A 27,115-nucleotide genomic window follows, 5' to 3' on the forward strand; every position below is an offset into this window, starting at 1 on the left:
TGCGACCAGAGCTTTTTTCTTCATATTCAATGAAAAACAGCTGGATCTGTACAGAATGGAAGCACCCAACCACCCCAAGACAAGCCACCTGCAGCAAACTAAATTGCTAGAATAAATAAAATATTTTCAAACTATATAGAAACATTGGTCTTCAAACTTAGAATGGACAGTTTAGCCTTTCTAAGGACCTGAAAGACCGTCACTAAAAACCAGCATCATACTATGACACAACTGCAGTTCACATCTGAAAAACTCGATTTTAGTAATAACGTCACATAAGAAAGATTATTACACATCATACTTTTAATGTGTACAGCAGAACTCTGCAAAAAGCATTGCATTTCTTTTAAAAGCTTCTTGCCCTTAAGTGCCAAAGACCAAAACACCGACAAACAAACGTGGTTCATGTTCCCCTCAGCCCTAGTTTTTTGCTTCACTAGAGACTCAGCAAAGCCAGAGCTTTTCATTCTTAAGGCTTGTCATTCAGGGACTGGTGCAATAACCAGCTGTGAGAGAGGAAAACAGAAAAGGGTTAGTCTGCTCCATCTGTCCCTGCTTTAAGTTTCCTGTAAGCTGTATAGTTGAGGCAAAAGTAGCGGCCATGTTGCTAAACAGGTGAGGAGGCATCTTCAGGTTCCTGCTCAGGGCCAAATTCAGCGTCGTCAAACCCATGGAAGGACTCAGCATCACTGTCCTTGTCAAAGATCTGGTGCAACACCTGGGGATTGGCTGGGACAAGGGAGCCGGGAGGCAAAACCGCACCAAATTCTTCATATTTCTTCAAATGCTCCTCATTCATTTGAACCTCTGTCACTTCCATTCCAACCTCTCCTGCTGCCTCCTGCTTTTTGTCCACTTCCCTTCCATCCTCTTCATCCTCACCATGCAATTTGCTCTCATTCTCTGGACCTGAATTTGTCTCTGACTCCCTGGGTGCCGCCGATGTTGTCCTGAGTGCTTCGGGACCCAGGAGGGCCTCCGTCAGCTTGCACACCATCTCCCTCTGTTCCTCCACTGGAGCAGCATCACCGGTCATCCCTGGGAGGACCCGGGCCACATGAAACGAGCGCCGAAGAAGATCAGGCAAGCTTTTCAGGCACGTTAGTGCCTCCACCAGCCAGGCCATCAACAACTGGACCAGGTCTTTGTCACTGGCACCTGCAGCCCCACCCTGGGCAACTAGCCGAGTCCAGCGGGCCTGCAGGAACGCCTGCAAGACGGGCCACACACACATTTCCAGAGGCTGGAGGCGGCAGGTACAGCCCTCTGGAATGACAGTTGGCAAAGTGTTGGCGGCACTGAAGGAGGCCAAGGGGACGTCTGATAAGTGGCTACGGAATGGGTCCATGATGAGCATGGCCTTGCTCTCTCCCTGCGAGTTCATGTACTTCTGCCACACCCGAGAGATCCAAAGCTCTAGCTCTTCATCCTCTGTGAAGCCCTCCGCTTTGGCCTCGAACAGGATGGATTCAGGCAGGTTGGTACGCAGCCGCCCCGGTAGCTGGCCCTTGAAGAAGACCATGGTTGGCAGCAGTCTTCCATCAGCTAGCATGGCCAAGAAGATGTCGCACAGAGACTCGCCGGTCCCTACTAGCTGGAACGCGGCCTCTTTGCCCACGGTGACAGGGTTTCCCAGGAGATCCAGGTCCACGAAGACCGAGAGCTCATCCATGGCACAGATGACGGAGGGGGAAAAATTCTGAACCTGGATCTGCTTGTGGACGAACTTGGTAAAGCCCTGGGCATTATCCTCCATGCTCCAAGGCAGGCGACGGCCCACCATGTCTGTGGGTCTCAGGCCGAGGTCATTCTGGAGCATGAAGCCCACAGCCCACTCGTAGGAGATACGGAAAGAGCTGCTGGGGTTGGCATGCCTATGGATCTCCGAGGCCTTCTGGAAGAGACTTTTCTCAGTGACGGGGAGCTGTTGCTCCCTTTGAGCCAACACCCACTCCACCAGGCGATCCACAGCCTCGCCACCCCCCCCGGAACTGGGTCGGCCCTCTCGCCGAAGCTGGCGTTCCTTCTCTAACAGCCAGGTCTCAATGAGCTGCGGCTGAGTGCTGAAATGTTCGGCAGCTTGGGGGATGCCGCAGCAGAGAGCAAAGAGTACGATTCTCAGCTGACGCACTGAGAGGTTCTCCTCCCGCTCCTTCCTCCCTGCTACATCTACTGCAGGCTTGACAGGGGCTACAGTAGATGCAGAAGACACCGGCTTAAGTTCCTTGCCATGGGAAGCATCAGTTGCGTTCTTTGAGCTTGCTTCTTGCTCATTTGTCGGCAATGCCTCCTTCCTTGCCACATATTTCAGGCTTACATCCAAGTGCTTCCCTGGAGTTGTTTCCTGGTCTAGATCTTTGCCCACATTTGTGGGGGGATGCAGGGAAGGACTTGCGGGAGGAATCGTGTGTAATGTTGGCCTTACACTTGGCTGGCTGCTGCTGTTGTTCTGTGGCAATGGGTGCCTAGGAAAGACACAAAAACAAATGCAAAATTACAAGAACAGACGAGTCGCATTTCAACGATTCTGATTCATTCAAGGGCAGGGTTGAGTGTGTGATTACACTTCACTTATATTTGCTTGAAAAAATCTATTATTTCAAAATCATATCAACCATGTTTCTACTTGACATTACTTTTCCCGCCATATTCAGGTTTTGTTTTGGTTTAAAATCAAATGCATGTCTTCCAAAACCTCAGGCACTTAAAAGTAATTCATAGAAAAGTATTTTATGAATATTAAATGAGTCAAGGCAGCCAATAAGAGTAGCAATGAGCATCAGTATTTGGGGCCACAGGGATTCTGCATGGGATATTATGGCTGGGTCATGTATGGAAAATGTCCATTATAAAGAATAGTATAATATTGTAGTATAACAACTCATGCACCTAGAGCAATGCTCATTTAACTATTACAGTCAACTGTCAATTTTACATCCATCCACAACACTCATCTTAATTTAAAAAACCTTGATATTTTATAAAATCGTAAAATGTATAAAACGTAAATACTCAGAGGTACCCAAACAAGGGCAAATCACTAAAGAATTGTACTTTGGTTATGAGATTAATGCGAATTGCAATGGTATCATGTAAAACGACATAAAAGCATACCTGTATGAAACAGTTACGGTTTTAGGTCAGATACTGGAGCAGAGGATCGTTAAGTAAGAGGAGTGCAGACACTTGGATTAAACTAGGAAAGGAACATGAGAGCTTGGCAGGAACTAAACTAATAATCATGATATCTGTTTTATATGTACATATATGAGCCTGAAGCAAGGCCATTAAGTATGTATGAACACAGCTGTACCAGCTCTGAAGTATTCAATTTTTTTATTTAAGCATTTATCTGTATTCATACAAAATATACTACACCACAGTCATTATTTTAGCACTGAAAATGATCTTTGAATGACTGTTCTTGAATGAGCAAAAAAATATAATTAATACTTTGCTACAGAGTTTAAAATTTTGTTTGCAACATTCACTAAATACAGATTTATATGCAGGGTGATTGCTATGCTGCATTAATGATTACTACTATCTAAAAACTGGTAGCCAGGTAGCCAAACACCAGTCTGTTGGGGTACGGGCAGGTAGATGTCTATACTGACATAGTCTTCACTGTCAAACAATTATTAAATTATCCACACAGAAGGTTCCATAACTTAGAACAGCAATTTTAATGCAAATATATGAACAAATTTTTCTCACTCTTCACCATAACATATATCTCATACACTTCCAAAACGAGGCAGGTTTATAAAATTACCATGTTTTACAGTAAGAAAATTATACTGCTCTGGTAATAAGCAAAGTGGAACAGTGCAGAACATTCTATACAATGTATTTAACATGGTATTACTGTAAAAGACAAGGGGGGGGCAAACCATTTGAACCATTTTCCTGAATTAAATGATATGAGCCTGTAGAACTTAATGCTTTGTCAGTAGTATGTGTGCTGATGCCTGACGTATTGCTGGAAAGACCATCTAAACACACCAGGACCCCCCCCCACCACCACCACCATGAACACTAAAGCCTTTAGCAAAAGGTTTTATATAGAAAAGTACCTCTGCCTTTCCATAACATATCCAAGCTTTGGGGATCCTGAAAAAGAAAATGAAAAAAGACAAAATGAAAAAAAAAAAGAAAGAAAAAAGAATATAAGGGGTATTGTTTTAACACGAACACATTCTCCCCCATAGCACATAAACTAACGAGTACTTTAGTCCTTTAAGTGCAGTCACTTGATGCAGAACAAAATCAAACACACTTGCATCTCACTCAGGAATTGCACATCTGCATAGATAATTTTAGCCCTTTCATTTTCCATTGCAACATAGGCACTATTTACACCCATGCTGGGGTGCGGGGGGGGGCTTGCGTGGGTGGTACTCTCACTGGCACTCACGTATGTGACGGAGCGTCTGTGTGGAAGGACCTTTTCTGCGGGCCGGGAGGCTGTGATACTCCCGGAAGCAGCGGTCGCCCTTGCACAGGTTCACGCCGCACTCCGAGCAGCCGAACACGCTCTCGTGACGCAAGTTCTTGAGGCTGCAGTTTTTGCACCGCTTGGTCTTCAGCGAGACCTTGACCAGCCTGTGGCCCGGGGGGGGCGACGGCGCCTGCCTGGCAGCGCTGAAGTGGAGCCGGGCCGCGCGCTGGGCACACTTCGCCAGCTGGAAGCCCAGGCGCTTGCGGTAACGGGCCTGCGAGAAGTGACCGTCCTCCAGCCACCAGGGGGGGCTCTCCTTCATGGTCTCCCGGAGGATGATGAAGGAGTTGATCACGGCCAGGTTCAGGAGGAACCAGAGGAGGCAGCGCCACCGGGTGTCCCAGGTCAGGCCCCCCACCGGATTACAGGCCTGCAGCTGGTTACAGATGTCCACACCTCGCATGTTCTCCTGCAGAAGCTGGAAGGCCTGGGGCCGCTCGATGGGTTCCAACTCGCCCGCCTTGGCACGGGACTTCCTCCACACGGTGTCGGGCAGCCCCGGCGCGGCATTGGTGGAAAGGCAGCACATCTCCTTGCTGTCCTTCCAGCGCGTGGCCAGCAGGGGGCCGCACTGAAGCTGGAGGAAATCCCCTGGATTATCCAGCTTGGCCTGTGCCCACAGGCCGTTGGGGAATATGGAACTTTCAGGGGGGAAGGAGCTGCTGCAGTAGGTACCGCACTCGAGCAACCGCAGCTCGAGAGGAACAGTGGTCAGGGAGCTGGCCAGGAACACCTGATGGTGTTTGCCCTGGAGGCCTTCCAGCAGGGGCAGCACCACCCTGAAGCCCAACTCCTTACTCTTCTTTTGCCCACGACATTCATTCCGGACAATCAAGCGATGGCAGTACCCAGACTTCGAGTCACACAGCAGCCACACCTGTGGCTGACCCATGCTCCGCCTCTCTTTGGCGCCGTCAGTCTCCAGACATGGCAGGAGGGCCCTGTCAATGGTGAGACACTTTTTAGGCTTGTAGGCCTCCCACATAGTGGAGTCCAAAACCTCCAGAATGGGCCTGATCAAGCGCAGCTTGTCCAGATAGTCCTGCTCGTCCTCGCTGTAGCCAGCCACGCGGAAGTGCGTGCCAATCTGCCGGAATCGCTCAGGTGCCATCGTCTTGAGGAACGTCTGCCAGTTATCATGGTGCTGTCCGGACCAGTACATTTCTATTTCCGGGAGGCTCTGCAGGCCCATCAGGATACTGAGGCCCAAAAACCCTTGGATGTCGCTCACGGTGACCGGGACCCAGTCGGGATCACCCTGACCCATCACCTGGCTGTACGTGGCGAAGGCGTTTGTCTCCTTGGCGATAACGTCCAGGAAGGACGTGGGAAAGAGCAGATGGAAGAAGTCGATGGCGTCAGCGTTCTTAGCCAGCGAGTGGGCGGGGCCATGTTCGCCCGCGAACTCCTGCACTGCAGTGCCCTCTTCTGGCTTGCCCCAGCTGTCCGCGGCTGACCAGTCTGGCTTGTCCCCACCTCCACTCCCTGCTTCCCCTCCCGGTTCCTCCTCATCATCATCCTCCTCAACCTCAGGACATTCAATATCCGACTCCAGACGTTCTGTGGGGAGGGGGGGAGGGGGGGTCAGAGGAACAACACAGTTAGGCCTCTCCTCCGCTGGGGCTCTTTTCTTTTTCCATTTTCTCTTTAGATTGATATTCCTCCTTTGTTCATAAGCGTTGTTTTTTTTTTTTTTTTTCTTTCTCTACTTTTTCCTGCCTCCATCTGCTTAGGATTTGAATGCTTTGATTCACTTTGCGTCCAGAGAGCTCTCACAAATACTCGTCCATCATTCCTGTGAAGTGTAATCATGGGGAAAGGCGAGGCGTAATGCAAACAGCCACACTTCCTGCAGTCAGCTCAGGTCCCGCCCCCGCAGCCACTCGATTGGCTCTTACCATTCTGCCACATGTACCCAGAAGTCCCAGTTACATATGGATACCCATTTAGGCAGCCAAAAAATACCAGTGCATCGTATTTTTAGGTAATCCGTTCTCACTATGGCATAACGGTCCCACAGACACCAAGGTTAATGATATGATATGATCCAGATATATGCAATTTCAGGGCAGGGGAGGGTGATGATAAAAGTTCACCAGTGCATTCTGGGTACAGGATATAGAAACCGCGACTCAGACGAACAGCAAAACTGCAAGGGGCCAACAGGAAGGATCCACCATAATTATAAATGAAATGCAAGTAGAAGCAGGTCAAACGTTGCACACGATCACTCATTTTTTTTAAATAGCTGACTGGAGTTTTTATTTATGGTCAGAACAGACCCAGTATACATGCACATCTCCCCCAGTGGCTGCATACCGACACCCACCTTTCAAGGAGCAGAGGCTGTAGCTGTGGCTGGGGAACTGGACCAGATGCTTGGCCATCAGGTCACCCAGCAGAGTGGAGTAACTGCAGGAGCTGCAGGTCAGCTTCGCCCAGCTGGTGGAGAGCGGACAACCGTGTAATGAAACAGGGGCGAGGGGGGAGAAAGACGGCGGGAGACGTCCGTGACGGAAGCCTGTTACCTTGGGACTGGTTTCCGGTATAAGGCCAGGTACTTGGTGCTCTTGCGAGGTACGTGATTGCTGTTAAAATAAAAAATGAATCACGGGATGCCTCTGGGACTCTGAGCAGGATAAGCAGCCATATTTTATATTATAGCAATGAAATACAGTCCTGTTCTACATTTCGTTTTCTGTTGTAAAGCACTTTGAGCTATATTCCATGTATGAAATTGTGCTATATAAATAATAATAATAATAATAACTACTAACAGCAATAATTCCTGCTCCAAAAATGAAGAGTATTCCCAAATATTTAATATGATAACATATAATTAACATTAGTACCATCAAAATGCTTGAAGCAAAAATAGCAGTGTGTATATAGAATATTATAGCCCATTTCTGGGAGGGGAAGTAAACTATCACTCACTGATACTTAGGACCAGCTGAAACGGACTTGGTATGGAAGAAAGCTTTTATAGCATTGGCATAAAGCAATTAGAATGCATATTTATGGCCATTTATACACTCAAGCAATTTCAAATAATATGCTGTCTTCTCTAAGCTGTATGTTGACTGAAAACCACAAATAAACTTCCATTTCAGTCACGTGATGAAGTGGTTTACACAATCTCCAGCCAATCAGAATCGATCAACCGGCACAGAATCCTCCGCTGTGGAATTCCTTCAGGACTGAAATACCACGGCTCCCGCATGAGTGTGGAGCTCGTTCTCCTGTCGTGGGGCGACATCAGCACCCGCGGGCAACGCGCCGTGACTCACTTGATCATGTGGTTGGCGTAGGCGCGGGAGCAGCAGGTGCTGTAGCGGCAGATCGAGCAATGAACGTAGGTGGGGAAGTGATTGGCAAAGTCTGGGACGTCGTAGTTACATTCCAGGCATGTCTGTGGGCCCAGCACCTCCCTGGAGGTCACATGACAAACAGCTCTAACATATCACACACGTCTCTAAGAAGTACTGTGGTGGGAGGGAAAAAAAATCATTATAAAACGGAGAAAAACATTCAGGGAGCATGAAGAGTGTCGATATCACTCACCGCTGCTCCTGGAACTTGGTGAGAAGCTCCAGCATCTTACTGACAGACTTCCTCTTGATGGGAGGCTGAGGAAGCGGCTGCTTCTGGTGGCCCTCAGAGTGCACAGGAGACGGGGCATCTCTAACCGGGGGGGCCGGCAGGGGTGCTGGGGGGAGGCCGGGGGTGGGCTTATTTTGTGCGGCGTATGCCCTGATGGTCACCTGGTGTGAACAGTCAAAAAACGAACATTACGAGGGACAAGAACCATCAAAGATGCTCATAGAGAGATAAGTGTTTCTGGGACGTGAAACGCCGCCTCTGGTCACCTTGGTCCCTGGCAGGAGCCCCTCCAGCTGCTTGGGCTTGCGGAAGGTCTTGTGGTGGTTGACCTTGTGATCCATCTTGTCTTTGGTGAAGAGGAACTGCAGCCGGCACTTGTTGCAGTAACACACGGTTTTCTTCTGCGGGGCGACAAAGCAGCACTAGATGAATAAACTAGGTAAACGATCAGGCCTCTACAAAATCAGGCAGACAGCGCAACGAAATCCACAGGGGAAAATCTGGACAATCCTGGAAAATCCTCTCCACGCCGTACAGTGCTTAGTTTGTACTGTATGTTGAACATGTAGAGTTCATGGAGAATCAGGCGACATGGGTGGCCACCCGGCCGAGGTCCTCAGACCCAGAGAGGTGCTACCTGGTGGCGGATGTAGTGCTGCTGGTAGGAGTTGCTGTTCTTGAACACCTTGAGGCAGTACAGACACAGCAGGTTCTTGGTGTCCTCATGGCAGGTACGGAAGTGGTTGTACACATCTGAGTAATAGGAGGAGCGGTACTCGCACACCTGTGGAGGGCGAGCTGTTGTATAATGCATGCCGGCGTAAATCTACTCAACACCTAGTCCGTCTACTCATTGCTTCGCCTGAAAACGGATATCGTTACCCAAAGTGACACTTCACTCAGTATGTTTAGGACCTGTGACATTGTCCAAAAGACTGTAAGTGCAAGACCCTTAACCCAACTGCTCCAGGGGTACCAGAAAAATGGCTAACCTTGAGGTCTGGCCCCAAAAATTCTCTCATGGAAAGAAGTATAGGATACATGAATTCCTATGGGTCTTGGACGAGGAATAAATTAATCTTGTCAAAGCTTCCAATACACGTAGGACGTATCGCCCGTGATTTTTAAACATGCCACTAGGGCGGGGCTGCTCTGCCTGAAGACTGCAGAAGATCACCTGGCAGATGTAGGGCATCTCTCCAGGTTTGTGTGTGTTCTTCATGTGCTGCAGGAACGCCGGCTCACTCTCGAAGGCCCACTCGCAGATTTTACACGTGGCTGTGCAGAGACAAAGGGAAGAGCACCGGTCACCTCAGCTGGGTAGGCTCACTGGTACAGAGAGAGCAAAACCTGTGGCAATCCTCTGTGCTTTTTCAGCAAAGGGGAAGTAAGTGCTGGCCAATGTGCATTATGGGAAATGTAGTCTAGGGTTACCGGCTACCTAAAGGACGGCTTTCAGGGCGGAGCTAGGAAACAGCCACTTACTGGAGGACTCGTAGTTGCTGTGGACGCTCTCTAGGTGGCACTGTAGCTGGAAAGGCGTGGGGAACTGGCGATAGCAGTGCTGACAGTACGTGTGGGTGTCCACCTCTCCGTTCTGCTGCTCGAGCTCCATGTGGTGCTTCATGTGGTTCATCAGCCTATGGGAGGAGAGAGGGGCCCGTGTGAGAAGCTGTGATTGGACTGGACGGGCGTGAGCTGTCCCCCCCCTAGGGGGCGGTGCCGGCCTCCAACCTAATGTTGTTCTTGAGCTTCTTGGAGCAGCTGAGGCACTTGAACTGCACGGACTCCCGGGTGACGTCCTGGGGGGCGTGGCCTCGTTTGCCTTCATAAGAGCCGTAGTAGAATTCATCTACCAGCATGATCAGCCTGCCTTGGGGATCCGTGTCACCGGCCGGGCTGCCCTCGCCGAGCTGGCTGGCCGGGGCGGAGGGGTTCTGAGGTGGGATGGGTTTAGTTTGGGGGGGCGGCGGCACGGTGGGACGCACGACAGCAGCGGCACCAACCCCCGAGGACATGGGGCTCTCCGTGGAGCTCAGGTTCTGGGTGAGCTCGGGACAGCAGAACTGTCGAGGGAACAAAGCACATTTTACATCAATAGCACTGCTCATACTGATGTCTGTTCTGCTTGTAATCAAACACTGATCAGATCAGATCAGATTTATTGGTCAGAACTAACTGTTGTTCAACGCGCATTATTTTGCCTTTGGGGTGTGATTGTGTGGTGTGAGTGTGTGTGTCCTGTGAAAACAGATGTTTAAAAAAGATATTTAAAAAGACTCTGTTTTCAAACACTGCAGGCCTTATTGACCAAAAGGGCCTGTTCACATCCTGACCAGAGCAGACAAAGAGGACACTCACACACATATGTCCCCGGAGGGCCTCGACCATCCTGAAGTGGGCTCCACAGCGAGGACACAGCCGGGAGCCGGGGACAGAGGCGGGGGGGGGCACTGCAGAGCAGGGACACATACAGGGGATCAGAATGCTTCCCCCAGAAAGGAGGTACGGACACAGCCGCTCACTGAAAACCGCAGAAAAGAGAGGAGGGGATGCAGACTGACTGACTGACAGAACCGACTGCGGCCGTCAGGACCAGTATTCAGGTGACTATATATATAAAAGAGTATTTCATTAACTGCCAAATTAAATCAGTAGATTACTTGATAAGTAGTATCACTGATAGTGACAGCTCTACCCATGTGTCAAACTTTATCACTGGTGAGAAGAACTAAAATGCTAAACCATTAGAAAAACTAAAAAACAAACTGTCAGATATATATATATATAAAAAAAAAACAACACTTCCCTAACTGCACGCAAGTCAGAGAGAAACAGGAAAGGCACCATTAACATTGGCATAATTTGAAAAAGCATTTAACTGCATGTCAAGAAACAGATATTTTTGGCCGACTCGTTCGGTACCATTTATCAAAATGAAACGAAACATTCCCACCACATACGAATATAGCTATAAAAGACCCAACCGTACACCCCAGTCACCGAGCAACATCACTAAGCAAAACAGGCTGAATCTGCCATTCCTCATCCACCCTGTTCAAGTGGGCTGTTTAAAACGAGAACCACTGCCAATTCCTAATACAACTTGAAACTGACAGTAAGCTGGAAAATGCAGTTTGCAACATTAGACAAATTTGGTTTAGGACAATCATTCACCCAAATGTTCAATCAAAATGTTCTACAGCTCACCCAGAACATCAGTCATCATCATGGGAAACATGCCAAAGAGTCTTTTTACTACAGCGAGGGACTAGACATTAATGTCCATAACTATTAGGGTTATTTATAGAACCTCTAGCCACAGCTGTACAAGGGGATCAAGATATCATAGATATCGGAACCATGAATTCCACTCAGTTTATATAAGTGATTCTATAATTGAAAAGAAAAAAGAAAAAAAAACTCTTCTTTCAAGTATGTCACTGAAAACATATTTGATTTTAACAAATCAATGATTGCCAAACACAACCTACCTCTTTTTATTCAGAAAAACAGATTTGTTTACAGTATAAGTTAACTCTGTTATGGCCAAATTAGGCAATATGCGGATATAACAATAAATCCCAATAAGATAATTCATTCCTGTTCCATCAAACCTAACACACTTCAAATCAAGATAATATTTCACCCAAGCATACCATAAAAATGAAAAAATGCCTTAATCTTCACAGAACCATCCACATAGGAGCAAACATTTATATATAATATCCAGTAAAAAATAAAACTCTTCTTAAAATATAAGGGAGAAAAAGTACATCAATAATGTGTATGAAATTTAAAACAATTTCTTTAGTTTACTTGTGAAAATAATTCATAAACAGAGTTGAGCCCTAAAGTAACACAACTGGCATCTAATAGAAGTCATCAGTGCCAGCTTATAGGCGTGGAATAATCAATTATTTTTGAAGTTCCTATAAGAGAACAGTATTTAAAAGGCAATATTCTTACAACAGAATATAGACTCTGTGGTGATGTCATAACAGCAAGCGTTCCTTGAGAGTTCAGATTGTGTTATTATGAACAGTTAGAAAGCTGCGGTGGTATGTCATGATTTAGGAGTCTCATGGCCCGAGGACAGAAGCTCCTCCTGAGCCTCTGTTGTTGCCCATAACACTCCTGAAGCATTTGCCTGATTTAAGTAGGTTGAACCGACAGTTACTGGGGTGAGATGAGTCTTTGATGATCCAGGTTGCTCTGGTCCTGCATCTCCTGGTGTAAGAGACTGTGGATCCGATCTGGTGCAGCGTTCCGCCACCCGGATCACTCCCTGTAGACCTTTAATGTCCTGGGCACAGCTGTTACCAAACCAGGAGATGATGTTCTGGATCGAGACACTTTCCACAGCACCAGAATCTTTAGGGTCGCCGGAGAGACCCGAAGCTTCCTCAGCTGTCTCAGGTGGTAGAGACGTAGCCTTGGACAGGCCTTGTGCATGTACAGTCCAAGTCAGATCCTCGGAGATGCAAACGCACAGATATTTGAAGCTGCCCACCCTCTCCACTGCAGCCCCATTGATGTTGAGGGGGGTGTAGGACCGCTGCTGTCTCCTTCTGAAGTCCACCACCAGCTTCTTGGTTTTGCTGACATTCAGCTGGAGGCAGTTCTTTTGACACCACAATGTCAGGTTCTCCACCTCCTCCAAGTCGATGGAGTTGGAGCTGGGTGTGGCCACGCAGTCACGGGGGTGGAGAGCGTAGAACAGACGGCTAAGTACACAGCCTTGAAGTGCTCCTGTATTGAGTGCAATGATGTTGGAGACACGACCACCAACCCTCACCACCTGTGATCTGCCTGTGAGGAAGCTGCAAGCCCAGGCAGTTCCAGGCCCCTCACCATGGAGAACAGTCTATGAGGGACTATAGTATTGAAAGCTGCCTACAGTCAATGAACAGCATTCTTACATAGTTCCCTGTTTCTACTAGCTGAGAGTGGAGTGCAGCACACGACAGATGGCGTCATCCGTCGATTTGTTGGGGCGGTAAGCGAACTGTAGTGAGTCTGTGGAGTTGGAGAAGAAGGATGTGATGAAGTCCCTAATAAGTATCTCAAACACCTCCATGACTACCGACGTTCGTGCAACTGGCTGGTAATCATTCAGGCACGAAGGCTTATTGTTTTTTGGTGCCGGGACAATTGTGGATCTTTTAAAGCATGTGGGGACCACAGACTGAGCCAGAGACTTGTTGAAGATGGAGGTAAAGACTATGGACAGCTGGTCAGTGCCTGGAGATGCCGTCCGGCCCCGGCACTTTCCTGATGTTGACCTGCTGCAGCGCCTTGCACAAGTCACACTCCGTGATGGTGATGACATCACCGTGCTCACAATTAGCTGCAGTGGATTCACCTTTAGAGTCCGTGGTTGTGTGCAATCCGTGCCACATTCAGTCCATGTCGCTCAGGTGGAAGTGAGACTCCATGCGCACTCTGGTACCGGCATTCTGCGTTTTGTAAAGTACTCCATGAGAAGCAGCCTTGTAAGCGCTCATTCGGCCGGTGATGAGTCCTGTGTTATACACGGCGGTACGGGCGTTCACTGCCTCAAGGATGCTTCTCTCCAACTCCTTGTTGCGTCTCCATCTTTCCCTGTCTTTTGCTAAGTTCTCCTCTCTTCTGTCTGGGTTGGCATCACGCCTTGCCCGATACCTCCTCTGCTTCTCAGCAGCTGAGAGTGGCATATCTAAAGCAGAAATGCAGGCTACACTGAACATTGTATTGTGATTTAGTTAATAATGTTACTTGCTGTCAAAATTGTTACTCTACCTTGGTAACAGTGTTTGACGGTAACAGAATTGACAATTTTAAACTGTTAAACAAAAACTCCACTTGCTAGCATAAATGCTAACAGCACATGGCACTAATCTAATCAAATAATAAATAAAGAAGACTTTTAAATAAACATCTGGATGCGTTTTCCAAAATCTTCTTAATGCTACATTTTTCGTAAGTTCTACCTTAAGTTGTCTCTTAATGCTCCAACATGTTTCCCGAAACGTTCTTAGTTAAGTATATCTTCCGTAAGATATTCTATCGTAAGGTTGGTCTGAGCCACTCTAAGCCGTCTCTTGTCACTGTTGTCGGCTCATACTGTTTATTTAAAATAAGACTAACATCATTAAGGGTACAGTTTCATAATCAAACATCACTTAACAAAAAAATAACTGAATGCACAGCGAATTGGCCTCAGTAATGATTCATAATAAAAGATAAGGAACGTGGTGTTGATCATGTATTTATTTATTAATTGGGAAGGGGGGGGGGGGGAGTTCTGCCAATATTGGGTTGGATGCGTTCCCCCAATTTCCGACGCCCCTGGAATGCACACAACTCTGAACATGGGCCAAAGTCACAGTATATCAAAACTTTGGCTCATGAGGTTGATAAGAGTCAACACTGCAGGTTCATTTACATGGAAGCCTAATATATTTTCCCCCAAAAAGCACCCTGAAATAGTCCTTAGTAGTCAATACTGAAGCACATAACGCATTTTCTTGTTGCGACAGTAACACAACTTCTCTTTCAGCTATTGTGCCATTGCTTCTCCCTATACTAATGACATGCACACATGCAGGGGTTTTGTAGTACAAATAAAAATAAAATAGTGATACTTAGGCCTGTCACGATAACAAATTTTGCTGGACGATAAATTGTCCCAGGAATTATTGCGATAAACAATAATATCGCAGTGACGTCATATCACTGCGAAATACGGCTCACTTGCTTCCGGTTTGAGTAACTATGAGCGCAAGAAAGGATAAACTTGTGTTTCAGAAGCTAAAAAAACAATAATAATAATTTCCTAAGTTCACCACGTCCTCAAAATACAATCAAGTTTTAAGTTTCCAAGCACACCTCTGGGATATTCGGCAAATCCAACATATTTATACTCATTTATACTTTATTGCCACATTTTACTTTACCGCTTATAGTGAACACGTCTGCCTGGGCGAAATTGATAATTATAATCGGATGATCATCATAACCGATTTTTTCTTCATGTCTCAGTCTAACTGACACGTGTATATTTCTTACATGAATAATAGGTGATAAAATGGACAGCGTCACTAATTTTGATTGCAAAATATAGTACAACCGTTTCAAACGCTTTTCAAATTACAGTACTGTACAAATTAAATGACTGAACTGTGTATAATTAAAATACGCTATATAATACAGTATAATACTGTACCTAAATATTCAATTTTATTTATACAGCGTATTTTCACAACATTGTCTGAAAGCATTCGCTGCAGCATCTCCGTGGCTCGTTTTATGGCGGTTTATCATAAGCTTTGAGTCTATATAACACAAATCTGAATATTGAACAGCTTTAATTAGAACTCTGACAAATTACCAGTGCTGCCATACTTTTACACTATGATGTTTGTTGTGCTTCTTCATGGGTTCTGAAGCAGCAACCTCTCCTGTTCCCGTGTTTCTGTTTGACACTAAGAATAGCAAACACAGATTAACGCAATGTGTACTTAAGCACATATAGAACATACTAAGCTAAACATTCTCCGCTAGAATGACTGGGGATGTTCATAGTTACTTCATTGCCACATGCATACACTATCACTGTCCGGGAGTAACGTCTATTAGCGTAAGCTATAGCTAACACCAGCCACGAAGTTGAACGAATAAGACTCCCCTTCGTATCCGTGGATGTAAGACAAGGCAAACATCTTAAAGCTCTTCTCTAATTTACTCTAATTTACACTATTTTGTGTTTATTTCAGCCATATTTATATACAGGGATGTGCATAACTCATGCGCAAGTACGCATTTGCGGTAGGCCTATATGCAAATGCGTATTTATTTTATGTGCAAGAAATCACTGCATGTGCACTGTGCATTGACCTTTATACTGCGAAAGAAGTACAAATTAGCCACATAAAGGTTAAAATGCACGGAAATGTGCACGTAATTTGCGCTGCTACAAGAAGAAATTTCCGCGTGTATCGCTTTACCGCGAATGCATACTTGCGTACCAGTTATGTGCACCTGTTCATATTACACCAAAACAATGGGATCAGAAATAAATGGAGAAGTAACATACATTTCTGTAGTTCTTTGTCCTATTGACATAATACACTGACTCAGCTGCAGCATAATAGTGGCATGTAGAGTCATCCCACCATAAAGAGACGCATAAACACGCACTGAGACACAAGTGCAGGTGCTATGCAGAACGTTCATTTAAACAGGCAGAGAACACAAAGAATGCAAAATCGGAATTTCTTGCTGATATTTTGGGCTGGTGGAGATCCCTCAGCTGCAGCCTGAAGTAGCGAAAATAAATACCAACGGTATCAAGCTGGATCATGGAAATACTGTGAAACGAAGTGGTGCAAATCGGGCACTGTCGCATCCAGTTATTTTTATACTGATGAATGGACACAATTCTAACGATTATGCAAAAATAATCGAGGTCAGTTCGAATAATTGCAATCAGGCGATTATGCAATAATTGTGACAGGCCTCTTGCCGATTCATTTATCTCAGCAATAATTCTTATTTTCATTATAACCTTCGGTAAATACAGGGACATGGCATAACCCAAACATCTTAACAGACAAGGTACCACTTGTAGACACTATGCTATACATCTGCACAAACCAGCAATCTTTAGCTTTCACAACCAGAGCCAGAAACGTGTCACTTACTTATGACAGTGTGACAATTAACAATGAATCTAAAACCACACTTACTTATTGAAGGAAACAAAGAAATGGGCAGCTGAAAGAAAATTCTTTACAAATTATACACTCTTTTAACAAATCAGGGACATGGCCATGTAATAAAACAATGGCTTGACCCCCCCCCCCCCACTTGACCCAGCACAGATTCATCTGTCTACTGATTCATAAATGGCAAATGGAAGATTAGTACCATGCTGAAATAGTAATCTACAAGTAATCCAGTCATTACAAGTAATCCAGTAAGATCAATCGCAAAACATATCACATACCGCTGGCTACTGCTACAGCGTCTGGATGCGTGCTCCTGTCTACAAACCGGACTGATGGCACACTTAAAAGAACTATTTCCAAAGGGACTGAAGATCTCTCTCACCCGGCATGTTTTAACGACAGTAAAAGCTTATAAATTTCAGGAAATGAACCACAGGCTAACATTACAGTTAGCTGGATCCCTGCATGAGATCATCCACGGTTATTATTATTCTCAGCATCTCTATGTGAGACTGCAGTAACGATGAACATATAGCTGGCAGCCGTACAGCTGTGGAGCTGGGGGACTTTCAACACACCTCTCATGTTGTTGTAGCGTGACGGCGAGGACCCGGCGGAGGCGGTGTGGCCGTCACTCGCCATTTTGGCCAGGATGCCCGGAGGGGCCTGTAGCGGCGTGCCAGCCAGGGCGCTGATGGCAGGTGCCGCGTTGGGTGGCCTCTGCACCTCGGTGCCGTCCCCGTGCCTCACTGCCACCACACCGCACGGGGTCACTGCAGGACAGGAGACGGGGACTGGCGTGGGACGTTGTGGCATCGGGGACACACAGCCAGCAGCGGGTGGGCATTCCCAAACAACCAGCCAAGAATTTCATTAATGAGTATTGTCCGGGGGGGGGGGCTTTTTGCAGCTTTAGCGTGTGTGGGGGGTGTTCTTTCTATCACAATCTGCTCTGCACCTAAGGAATAGTATCTTCTAGTGGTGTGCAAACTTTAGACTCCTGGCATGCGACTGGAGAGTGTGGGGGGGGGGGGGCCATGCAACCCCTTTTACCTCCGTCATCATGCGCTTCCTGTACCTCTAGCACTCTGCCCCCTTGTATCAGGAAGCGTCGTCTCCTCCCCAGCGGCAGGGCCTGAAAACCTGCCGCATTCCACACGTCAGAGGCGTGGAAATGCGACAGCCTCCCGTCGGGGGGGACGCCGAACATGCGACCGCGAGGCAGAGAGGATGGAGCTCGTTGTAAAGGAATGCGAAACATAGGCCGGGTAAAAACGGGCCACAGCTCAACGTGAGCAAAAAGCCATTTCTACACATTGACTTTTCTCATCGTTCTACCTTTATATTTATTCAGCTGAAGTATAACTCAGAACGCAGGGTCACATAATAGCTGTAGCAACTGGGGTTAAGGGCCTTGCTCAAGTTGTGGACCCTGGAATATGACCCGGCAACCTTCAGAGCCTAAGCCACTGAGCCGCACACCAACGTCTACCACTGCAGTCAGCCCTTCTGCATCGCCGCTTCCCCCACTGCGATTGTGATATATGGCGGGGTATGCATAAGAAATTAGATGGAATTTTCCCGGGAGTTTTTGCGAGTTTTGTGAAAGCCGCAGATGCCACATGAAAAGCTTCCTAACTCACAAATACATAAGACATATGTACAGCCACCAAGCGTGCTAACGGCAGCCTCTCACGTGACATCTCGCAGTGATCTCGCAGTGAACTCGCAGTGAACTCGCAGTGAACTCGCAGTGAACTCGCAGTGAACTGTGCATCTTTCGTTTCTCATATCTTTTCACTTCGCTTGCCAAAGAGACCGAAAAAATTCGACGCAATAATTCCGGATCACGTGGAGCCCTGGGCCCCTAACCTGAGCTCCTAACCCCCACAATGTGGGTCAACTGTGGTTTGACCACCACAAGAAAAAAGAAAAAGGAGGGAAGTGGGAGAAAATCTATAGGTGGGACAGTCAAAGGAGGAGAAAGACACTGGCAATTCTTTTTAACAGCTTTTGATATGTGATTTTTTTTCTTCAGGACAACTGCAACTCAAACATCCCTCTTTTTAAGAAAATGACCAACAAAGCTTATAGACTATAGCTGGTAAATACAGGTGTGGCCAAAATATTGGCCACACCTGACACCAATTCTTTCAAAACGATGTTAGCATTTCAAATGATTTGGTGTCTTGGTATCAAGATTTTCCTTCACTTGCAGTAATGCCACTTTTTTTGGTCACAACTGTATTACAACAATAATATTTGTGGCGGAGACCTTACCAGTTTTGGACTGGGAGTTCTGGGGCAGCGCAGAAGAGTGGACAGGCTGGGTGGCAGCAGAGGTCACCACGGTGGCGAGACCCGTCGCCCCCGGGTGGCTGAGGGGGGTATTACTGCGGATGGTGAGGGTGGCTGGGATCTGAACTGTGGTGTAAGTGGTGGAAGCCGGCCGACCAGCTATGGGAGCCCCAGGCCGTATTGGGCCGGGCTGGGACACAACCTGAGGCACCCCCACCGCCGGCTTGAAGAACTGTGTGCCTGAGGTTGGGAGCAATTTAGCAAAAAAAACATGAGGCATGATTTGTATTCTCCTCAAACTAACAGGCTCAGCATGAGGGGCTGCGACGTCACGCTACCTGACACTAATGTGATTGGTCGGACCGTCTGACCCGGCTGGACGTTCAACACGATCCCCAGGGGATTAACGGGGTTCTGCACAGGCCTCACATTCTGGACAGGGAACCCCTGTGCGATCGACATAGACCCAGCGATAATGGTTGATGCTACATGGCCCGCGACTACCTGTGTCTTAAGACACACAAGCATGTCATTTACATACTGCAGTCAGCTTCAACAATGACTTTGACCAATGTTATGCACTTGCTCCAAATTCAACACCAGAAACACATACATAGTACCTTTGGTGAACTCAAGGTCTTTAATATCACAAAAGTCAACCCCTCAGAGCCAACTGGCAAAGACTCCAGACACTACTTTCAATGGGAAATTTGAAATTCGGGATTAAGTACGAATATTTCTTGAGGGAATCTTTAGAGAGCTTTCAGAGAGCATTGACTGTCATTCAGGTCACAGTCAAGTAGAAGCACCAACGATCTATATCCATCCTTCATGGTTTCCTATAATGAAAGGCCACATTAGATGCCGCCCAGTCTTCATGAGTGCGTGAGCCTCGTACCTGTGTGGTGAAGTAGATGGGCTGGTTGGTGGCAGCGCTGGTTCCAGGTGCAGGACCCTGCATGACCTGCATAGGCTGCAGAACGTGAGACATAGCCACAGCGCCCAGCCCACCGGGACTCTGCGTCAGGATCAGCTGCTGGCCAGGGGCAGGCTTGGGTAACCCTTGGGTCACTAACGACGGCACTGTGGGCTGGCCGACAGCAGGGGGCAGCACTGAAGACAAGGAGCCTGGGCAGTTTTAGGACAGGATTATAAACAGGAAAATGCTCACAAGGACAACAATACCTTGCAAAATCTTGACTCATGCCACATAATTTAAAGAAAAATATACTTGAGTGTACCTTGTAATTTTAAAAAATGTGTATTTTGCGCTAATTTTGAGCCAACGCCGGTGTAACAGTCTATCGTTAAACAACGTTTTACATAAATTACCTGAAAATATCAATCATAAGAAAGATGGACTGAACAACAGCCTCACTCACATGTTGAGTTTGAGTGGATCTGGACAGTGGGACTGGGGGTGGCATTGGATGCCATCATCTGGGTGGCCATGGAAACAGAGAGTGTTCTAGGGGACGCTGAAGAAGGTACTGAGGCCAGGGAGGTGGGTCCGGCAGTCACGCTGTCCGGCACTTTAATAAAGAGAACAATAAGGGACTCATTTACTTGGCAACACAATAGCCAAATTATTCAAGCACTCAGAACAAAATGTACAAATGTAAATGTAATCATGAAGTCCAGCACTCCATAGTTCTGAAATAATGTTCAACTGCACATTTGTCCTGAAATTCATTTAGCAGAGACTATAACGATGGTTGTGTTTGGGCAAATCCCCAAGCAACTGTGACACTTAAAACATTATAAATTCAATTTTTTACTCAACACAGACCAGTATGGCTGATACCTCCCCAAAAGACTGACTGGTTAGATAAATTACACCGATGATGGCGCAGAGCATTTTTACAAAGCTATTTACAGACCGATAAATCCTCAGCAACACATGGTTCACACGGTTAAGGTCGCAGCAGTATTACTACACAAAAAAATCTTCTAGGGCTATCACTATCGATTATATCAATAATCGAGTAATCTCCCAAGTAAAATGACGATTCATCAAGTAATGTAATATAATATGATATAAAATAATATAAAATATTCACTGCAATTGGCGCAAGGCAGGAAACAACCACACTCAGTCACACATACAGTCAATTTAGGCACTAAATTAAGGTCAAGGGAAGTCTGGCTACAGCTGGAGCTGTAAATCCTGGGCACATCAGGATTGCACCCCTGGAGGTGATGTGTACACATGCCACAACTGCGACTCTGACTGAATGGCTGGTTATTGTTGAAATATTACTCAATTACAGTTTGTTAAAGTTTTTAAGATGCATTTTCCATACTGGGGTTAGTTTTCTAGGCAAATAGGCAAAATAAAAGTTAATTACCTCACAAATTGTTTTGTTAATATTATTATGTCACCATATCAATATAATATCAAATTTGAATCTTTGACATCAGGGCCTACTCATCTAGACAAATCTATAACTGTCATTTGATCAAAGCTGATAAAGAACACTGTACTATTATTATAACTTACATTTTTTTATTATAAGCATTTTATTGTCACTAAAGTATACCTATTTGAAACATGTTGCAACTATCCCCGGGCCTGGGGTCAGTTACAACATCTGACTCATCACATTCAAATGCAAATTGTGAAGAATGTACTTTAGGGAATCATCTTTAAATGCCGTTAACTATTAACAGACACGGGTAAGTTTATTGTATAAAATTTTTGTTTCTCAAATCCAAACAGTTTCTGAGTTACAGAGTACAATGCAAAAAGTGTTGCAACTGTCCCCGGTCTCCCCTACGTTCAAAAAAATAATTAACAAGACTTGGTTGTGTATACTGTATTATGTCAAATGAACCTTTGTTTGAGTAGCGACTGTTTTTATGGAAATCGTAGAAAGTAAATGAAGCAAAACAATTTAAGTGAAAGTGATGACGAAAACAGGCTAGGCTACTCTGACAGGTTAAATAGCATCTATGGCTAACCACACTTTACTGGGTGAGTCTGCCAAACCCAGAAGTCTTCTTTGAGGTGCATTTGCATTGCTGTGGTGACACTGAGGTTCCGCTTTGCAATACTGAGGACTGCATTCTCATTCACTTTTCATGTGAAGTGCTCCCACGTAAATTATGCGTTCCCTGTTTATTTGGATCCTCATTCTCTAAGCATCGTCTTCCGTCCCCCATATTTCTGAGTAATCGAAAAGGATCATTTTAATTGACGCCTTTTAATACGAGTTAAATCAAGTAATCGTGACAGCTCTAAACATTTCCCAGTTCTGAAAACTCACCAAGTTATCAATTCAGCACATAATTACAATTATTAATATTAAATCAACGCCGAATTTATGTTTGTTTAATTTTATTATTGTATCAATGTTTTATTCCTTTGTTCATGCTGGATGCAACGTTGTTCATATGAAAGCTATAACAAGAAAACTACTATTTTAAAATTACATTATAATTACTTATAGCTAACCCAAAGCCAAAAAAAATGGCTAAACTGCTGTTATGCTTTAAAACCTTTGCGTATTATATTTAGATTAAAAAATAAGTAAGTCAGTATATAGTTCTCTGATACAAACAGTATATCAAGCAACTTCTTAACCAAAGGCACCAAGATGACTAGTCAGTCTGACCACTCAAACCTGCCTTCCTGACATCCAAGCACAAGGGCAGAACAGTGGTAGACGTTTGGTAAGAAATAATATACTGTAAAAAAGACGTAAAGGAACAACTTCACAATGCATTACATACTGCCTCAATGCAAATCAGAGGCTGAAATGTTAACAAGGATCTGTTGAAGATACAGCAATAAGCTATTCCAGCTTTCAGTCCCGTTTACAAACATATACATGCAACTGGATGATTTATCGAATAGATATGCTGTAGCCATGGTCCTCTGAGTCTTGTACGGACTGAATGCAGCAATCCAGAGTAAGGTTCAGGAAATCAAATTATATCATGATACTACATCATACGCATACATGATCCTGTTACAACAAAAACGTCAAGGTACATTTTTTACTGTAAAAAGATCAAGTTTCCTATCAACGGTGATAAAAAAGACAAGTGTAAAGAGTCCCGTAATTAATTACAACTACATTAGGAATCCAGCAAATAAATTAACTCTTGGAAAATTTAATCTAAATTCTATTAATCTGGCATAAATTCAGTGTAATCCCCCTAAATCTACAGACACTATTCTATTACATAAAATTTCACATGAAATATAATTTATACACATGCCTGTCTTTACATCAGTTCAGCTTCCTTCCAACAGCTTGGTCACAATCAAAAAATTGCACACTAAAACCGCCAATAAATACATAGCTAAAATTGCCAGTTGGGGGTGGTGCTGTAAGACACCACAGATGCCCCCTTGTAGAGCAGCCCAGTTCGCCCCAACACAGGCACCCTGGCCGGGGCAGCTACTTACCTGAGGTGGCCTTGCTCTCTACCGTGCTGACTTCTTCATCCTCAACATCATCGTTCATCTTCTGCCACGGCTCCAGCTCCTCCTCCTCGCACTCCATAAACAGATCAGCATCTGCCATGTTTCTGAAGACCAGAACAAACAGCATATACACATACCCTCTCACATGCATTTACATTTGCGTCATCACCTTGACTTAAAACCTGGCAAGGCAAATTAAAATTTTAAGATGAAAGTGAAGCTGGTCTATTCCTGATTTTTTAGGATAATACACAACCACTGCGTCATGTGGCATTACTACTAAAATTTGTTTGAAAATATCAGCATACAGAAAATTGGCAAAAATCCAACATGGTGCATCCCTGCTGTTTGCATGTAACTGGCAGCAGTAATTTCATTAAATCATACATATGTGTTAGATCATAACAGCTTTTGTTCTAAATGTACTTGATGAATAAGCCTTGTTTGGATTTAATTAGATCGGGTTTGATGCAATCAACAACCTATGATCAGATCACATTAAATGTATTCTGGTCAACTTAATGGTTAACCCTTAATGGTGAACAAAAAGTCATTTCACAAGAATGAAGTTTTAAATCAGCAATTTAGCACTAATTATATATTTCCTTTTAGTGCAAGGAACAAACATAAACTTAAATTACTGAGTTGTTCATAGGCTGAAAATGACTAGCATAGTCTTAGTGAACTGGGTGCAACAACAACAGAAAGGGCAACAGATGAGAGGAGAATGTAAACTGGGAAGTGCATGAAACCACAGATTAAGAACTGTAGTAGAAAATATATACGAGTTCTGACTATCGCTACACATGTAGCCATTCAGCTACAGTCTCATACTAAAAAGCTTCAGGGTGAGAAAACCTAAAGGAAACAGGATTTATATACACAAATATCTGCACCTGGCAGGACAGCAAATTACATCTCTCACAACAGTACTGGCAAGGGTAACAGTAACTTTTACTGAGAACACTGCTATAACTATTTATAGAGCATTCATGATGCATAATAAACAAGGCTATAATGTGTTAAGTCTTTTTATAAATAGTTATAGCTGTGTGCATATAACACATTATGAATGCATTATAATGCATTATGAAGGTATCTATAACACATTATACATGGGTGCTTAGGTAAAGTGTAACCATGAGCTTTGTCTAGTACAGTTCAGGGACACTCGATACACACAATACATTCACAAAAAATAATGAATATGATCTTATTAAAATATTATTATAATATTATATACTGTAAAATGGATTATGAAAGATAATGCAACTAAGTGACAGGGCTGGCCTTCAAGTCAGCTGCGATTATCTTGAGGTAAGAAGTTAATTAAGCAAAACAATTTAAGGCAAAGTAATGAAAAAGACAGGCTGGGCTACTCCAAGGGGTTGAAGTGCACATAGCGTATAGTTATCGATGGCTAACCTTGCATTATTCAGCTAGTCCCTCAAACACAAAAGCTTTCTGAATGTCTGCATTTTCTTTCACTTTTAATTTGAAGTTCTGCCACACAAGGTTTTTGCTATTTACTTGGACCATGATTGGGTTTGCCCCATCTTCCTTTGGCATACTGTTGAGTAACTGAGAAGGCAAATTTTAATTGATGCGTCTTTAAAATCAAGTAATTGAGTTTAATTGAGTAATCATGACAGTTGTAGTTTAATTTATTGAAATAGTAGCCTTGTTTAAACGGCAGCCTAGTTTTGATTGGCTGATATCAATATCACACTATTAATATTTATATAATATTAATACATTAAAGCTGTTAAAAAAACAACAAAAAACATAAAATTCCAATACTGTAACAATGTTAAAATATTAATTCACAGTTGTGATCAGGTGCCAAAATTGGAACATTTATTGTGGAAACAGATTATGCAGGTAAAGGTGAGTTCAGAAACTAATTAATGAAATAATATTTATTTTTGAAAATGCCATTATAACCTACTATTTAAAATCCAAGGATATCTCACTTCTTCACCTTCAAGTTCAGCATGGTGTGGAATATTTTATTTCTAAAATTCTCAGTAATACAGCACCTGTCAACTTAGTATGTAATTCAAAACAATTAATTTATACAATGTAATGCACATTAACAAAGGAATTGGATATTATTAAGATTTAAAACTAAATACTGGTTCTTAGTTATTAATAGATCTATCATTAAGTTTCCAGAAAATGTGTTTTCCACATAAAATCTCATGTGGAAAGTAATTTCATATGGTTTGGGCAGTACTTTTGCTAAAAAGAGTAAAAACTGTTTGAGAAAAAAAATGAGTACAATTATGAAACGAGCATAATTGTTTAGTGTTATGAGTATCAAATGAGTACGTTGTGGCCAGCCAGCATACTAGTGGCAGTAATTAATAATCATGGTGTTGATAAGGCACAATCTATAACCACTTCATCTGACAAGCACTGCTTATGAATGTAAAAAATGAAATAGTTAAATACCCTCATCCACATTGCCGGCTTAGCACCTATTAGAATGCAGCAACCATTTCATTAAATCTTTCATTTATATAAAAAGAACCAAAGTCGCTATGTTTTAGAACATTAACATACACTACACCATTTATTGAGAATCCAGATCATTACAGAACATGCATTTCTGTCAAATGAAATGTAGATCAAATCAATATTTCCGTGGTAACCACTGATCAATTAAGCCTGGACTTGCATGCGAGGTGGAGAGAAAATAGTCCCTTTACCAGTAAGTATACGATTTTTATGTACGTATGTCAAAGCTCTCCCAGTTTCTAAAGAGTATATGAAACTAAGATTAAAAACAAACCTTGTATCTAAAAAGTTTGATTTGACACCATCCAACTAAGTTGAACGGTCAGACGACATTTTTTAAAAATCATGAAAAAAAAATTTCAACAGCGCAGTCTTACTGTTGAACCGTGTGGTGTCCTGCAGCCCGAGTGCCTGTTTGCAATGCGATGTTCTCTTTAGATGTTGTTTAGCTAGCTAAGACAATGAGACGTGCAACGTCATGTGAATAACCCTGCCCCTCCATATAAAATGACCCATTAAAATTAAAACTCACCTTTTCGTTACGCAAAACTGACAGCTAAAACATTTGGCATAAAACAAAGATATGTGAAATTCTTCGCGGGCTTGCCACCCACTGTAAGAAATAACTGCGCTATGGGGGCAGATGTTTCCACCTTCCCTCTGGCTCGCACTGGTGGAAGCGAACTCTGACGTCACTTCCAGTGTGGAAAACTGCACTCTAATTGGTAGCGATCTATGCAAAGCGGCAGAGTGGGGGAATGACTTCACAAAAGATGTCCTACTTATTTTTGCGAATCTTTCTTTGCTTGACAACAATAAAATACAAACAAAATACACACAACAAGTGTACTGCTGGAAACCAATTTTGAAAACAGAACATTTTCAGAAGATTATATATAATCTAGTGTTACTGATTTTTTTTTTGTCTGATTGTAAAATGTCCGCAGGTCTGATTTTACCCCTACATACCCAGCTCCATTTTGTTTTGTTTCCTGAAATGATTTTTAAAGTACAAATTATTCTTGTGCGTTATATTGTATAAGAAATTTT

General features: G+C 44.2%; 1 protein-coding gene and 1 long non-coding RNA gene across 3 annotated transcripts; one reads left to right on the forward strand and one right to left on the reverse strand.

The window, feature by feature from the left end:
- Nucleotides 1-26,724, reverse strand: pogzb (pogo transposable element derived with ZNF domain b). 2 transcript variants are annotated; one of them, XM_023801411.2, is made up of 20 exons: nt 26,598-26,724; nt 23,528-23,649; nt 20,496-20,645; nt 20,012-20,226; nt 19,452-19,560; nt 19,096-19,353; nt 17,394-17,588; nt 10,466-10,557; nt 9,839-10,170; nt 9,590-9,744; nt 9,282-9,382; nt 8,742-8,888; nt 8,371-8,505; nt 8,066-8,265; nt 7,792-7,932; nt 7,030-7,089; nt 6,831-6,943; nt 4,418-6,061; nt 4,077-4,113; nt 1-2,465 (listed from the first exon to the last, which is right to left on the reverse strand). In XM_023801411.2, exons 2-20 carry the CDS (start codon nt 23,643-23,645, stop codon nt 608-610), a joined length of 6,060 nt encoding a protein of 2,019 aa, XP_023657179.2. In that variant the 5' UTR covers nt 23,646-23,649; nt 26,598-26,724; the 3' UTR covers nt 1-607. The 2 variants fall into 2 exon arrangements, with proteins under 2 accessions (XP_023657179.2, XP_023657177.2); XM_023801409.2 differs by having other exon boundaries at nt 20,012-20,241.
- LOC140592560 (uncharacterized) lies at nt 10,035-14,016 on the forward strand. Its single transcript, XR_011992890.1, has 3 exons — nt 10,035-10,150; nt 10,405-10,710; nt 13,048-14,016. It is a non-coding gene; the product is annotated as an uncharacterized lncRNA (long non-coding RNA).
- Nucleotides 26,725-27,115: the final 391 nt, after the last annotated feature.

This window comes from Paramormyrops kingsleyae, chromosome 9, assembly GCF_048594095.1.
Source record: "Paramormyrops kingsleyae isolate MSU_618 chromosome 9, PKINGS_0.4, whole genome shotgun sequence".
NCBI classification, from domain to species: Eukaryota; Metazoa; Chordata; class Actinopteri; order Osteoglossiformes; family Mormyridae; genus Paramormyrops; species Paramormyrops kingsleyae.

Bases quoted from the DNA above. Each gene is read 5' to 3' on its own strand.
- pogzb (XM_023801409.2), bottom strand. From the start codon at position 23,645: ATGGCAGATGCTGATCTGTTTATGGAGTGCGAGGAGGAGGAGCTGGAG. The intron at 7,090-7,791 runs GTGAGTCACGGC...TTATTTTAACAG, and splicing joins TACGCCAACCACATGATCAA to CAATCACGTACCTCGCAAGA. The intron at 4,114-4,417 runs GTGAGTGCCAGT...TTTCTTTTTCAG, and splicing joins ACAGACGCTCCGTCACATAC to GATCCCCAAAGCTTGGATAT.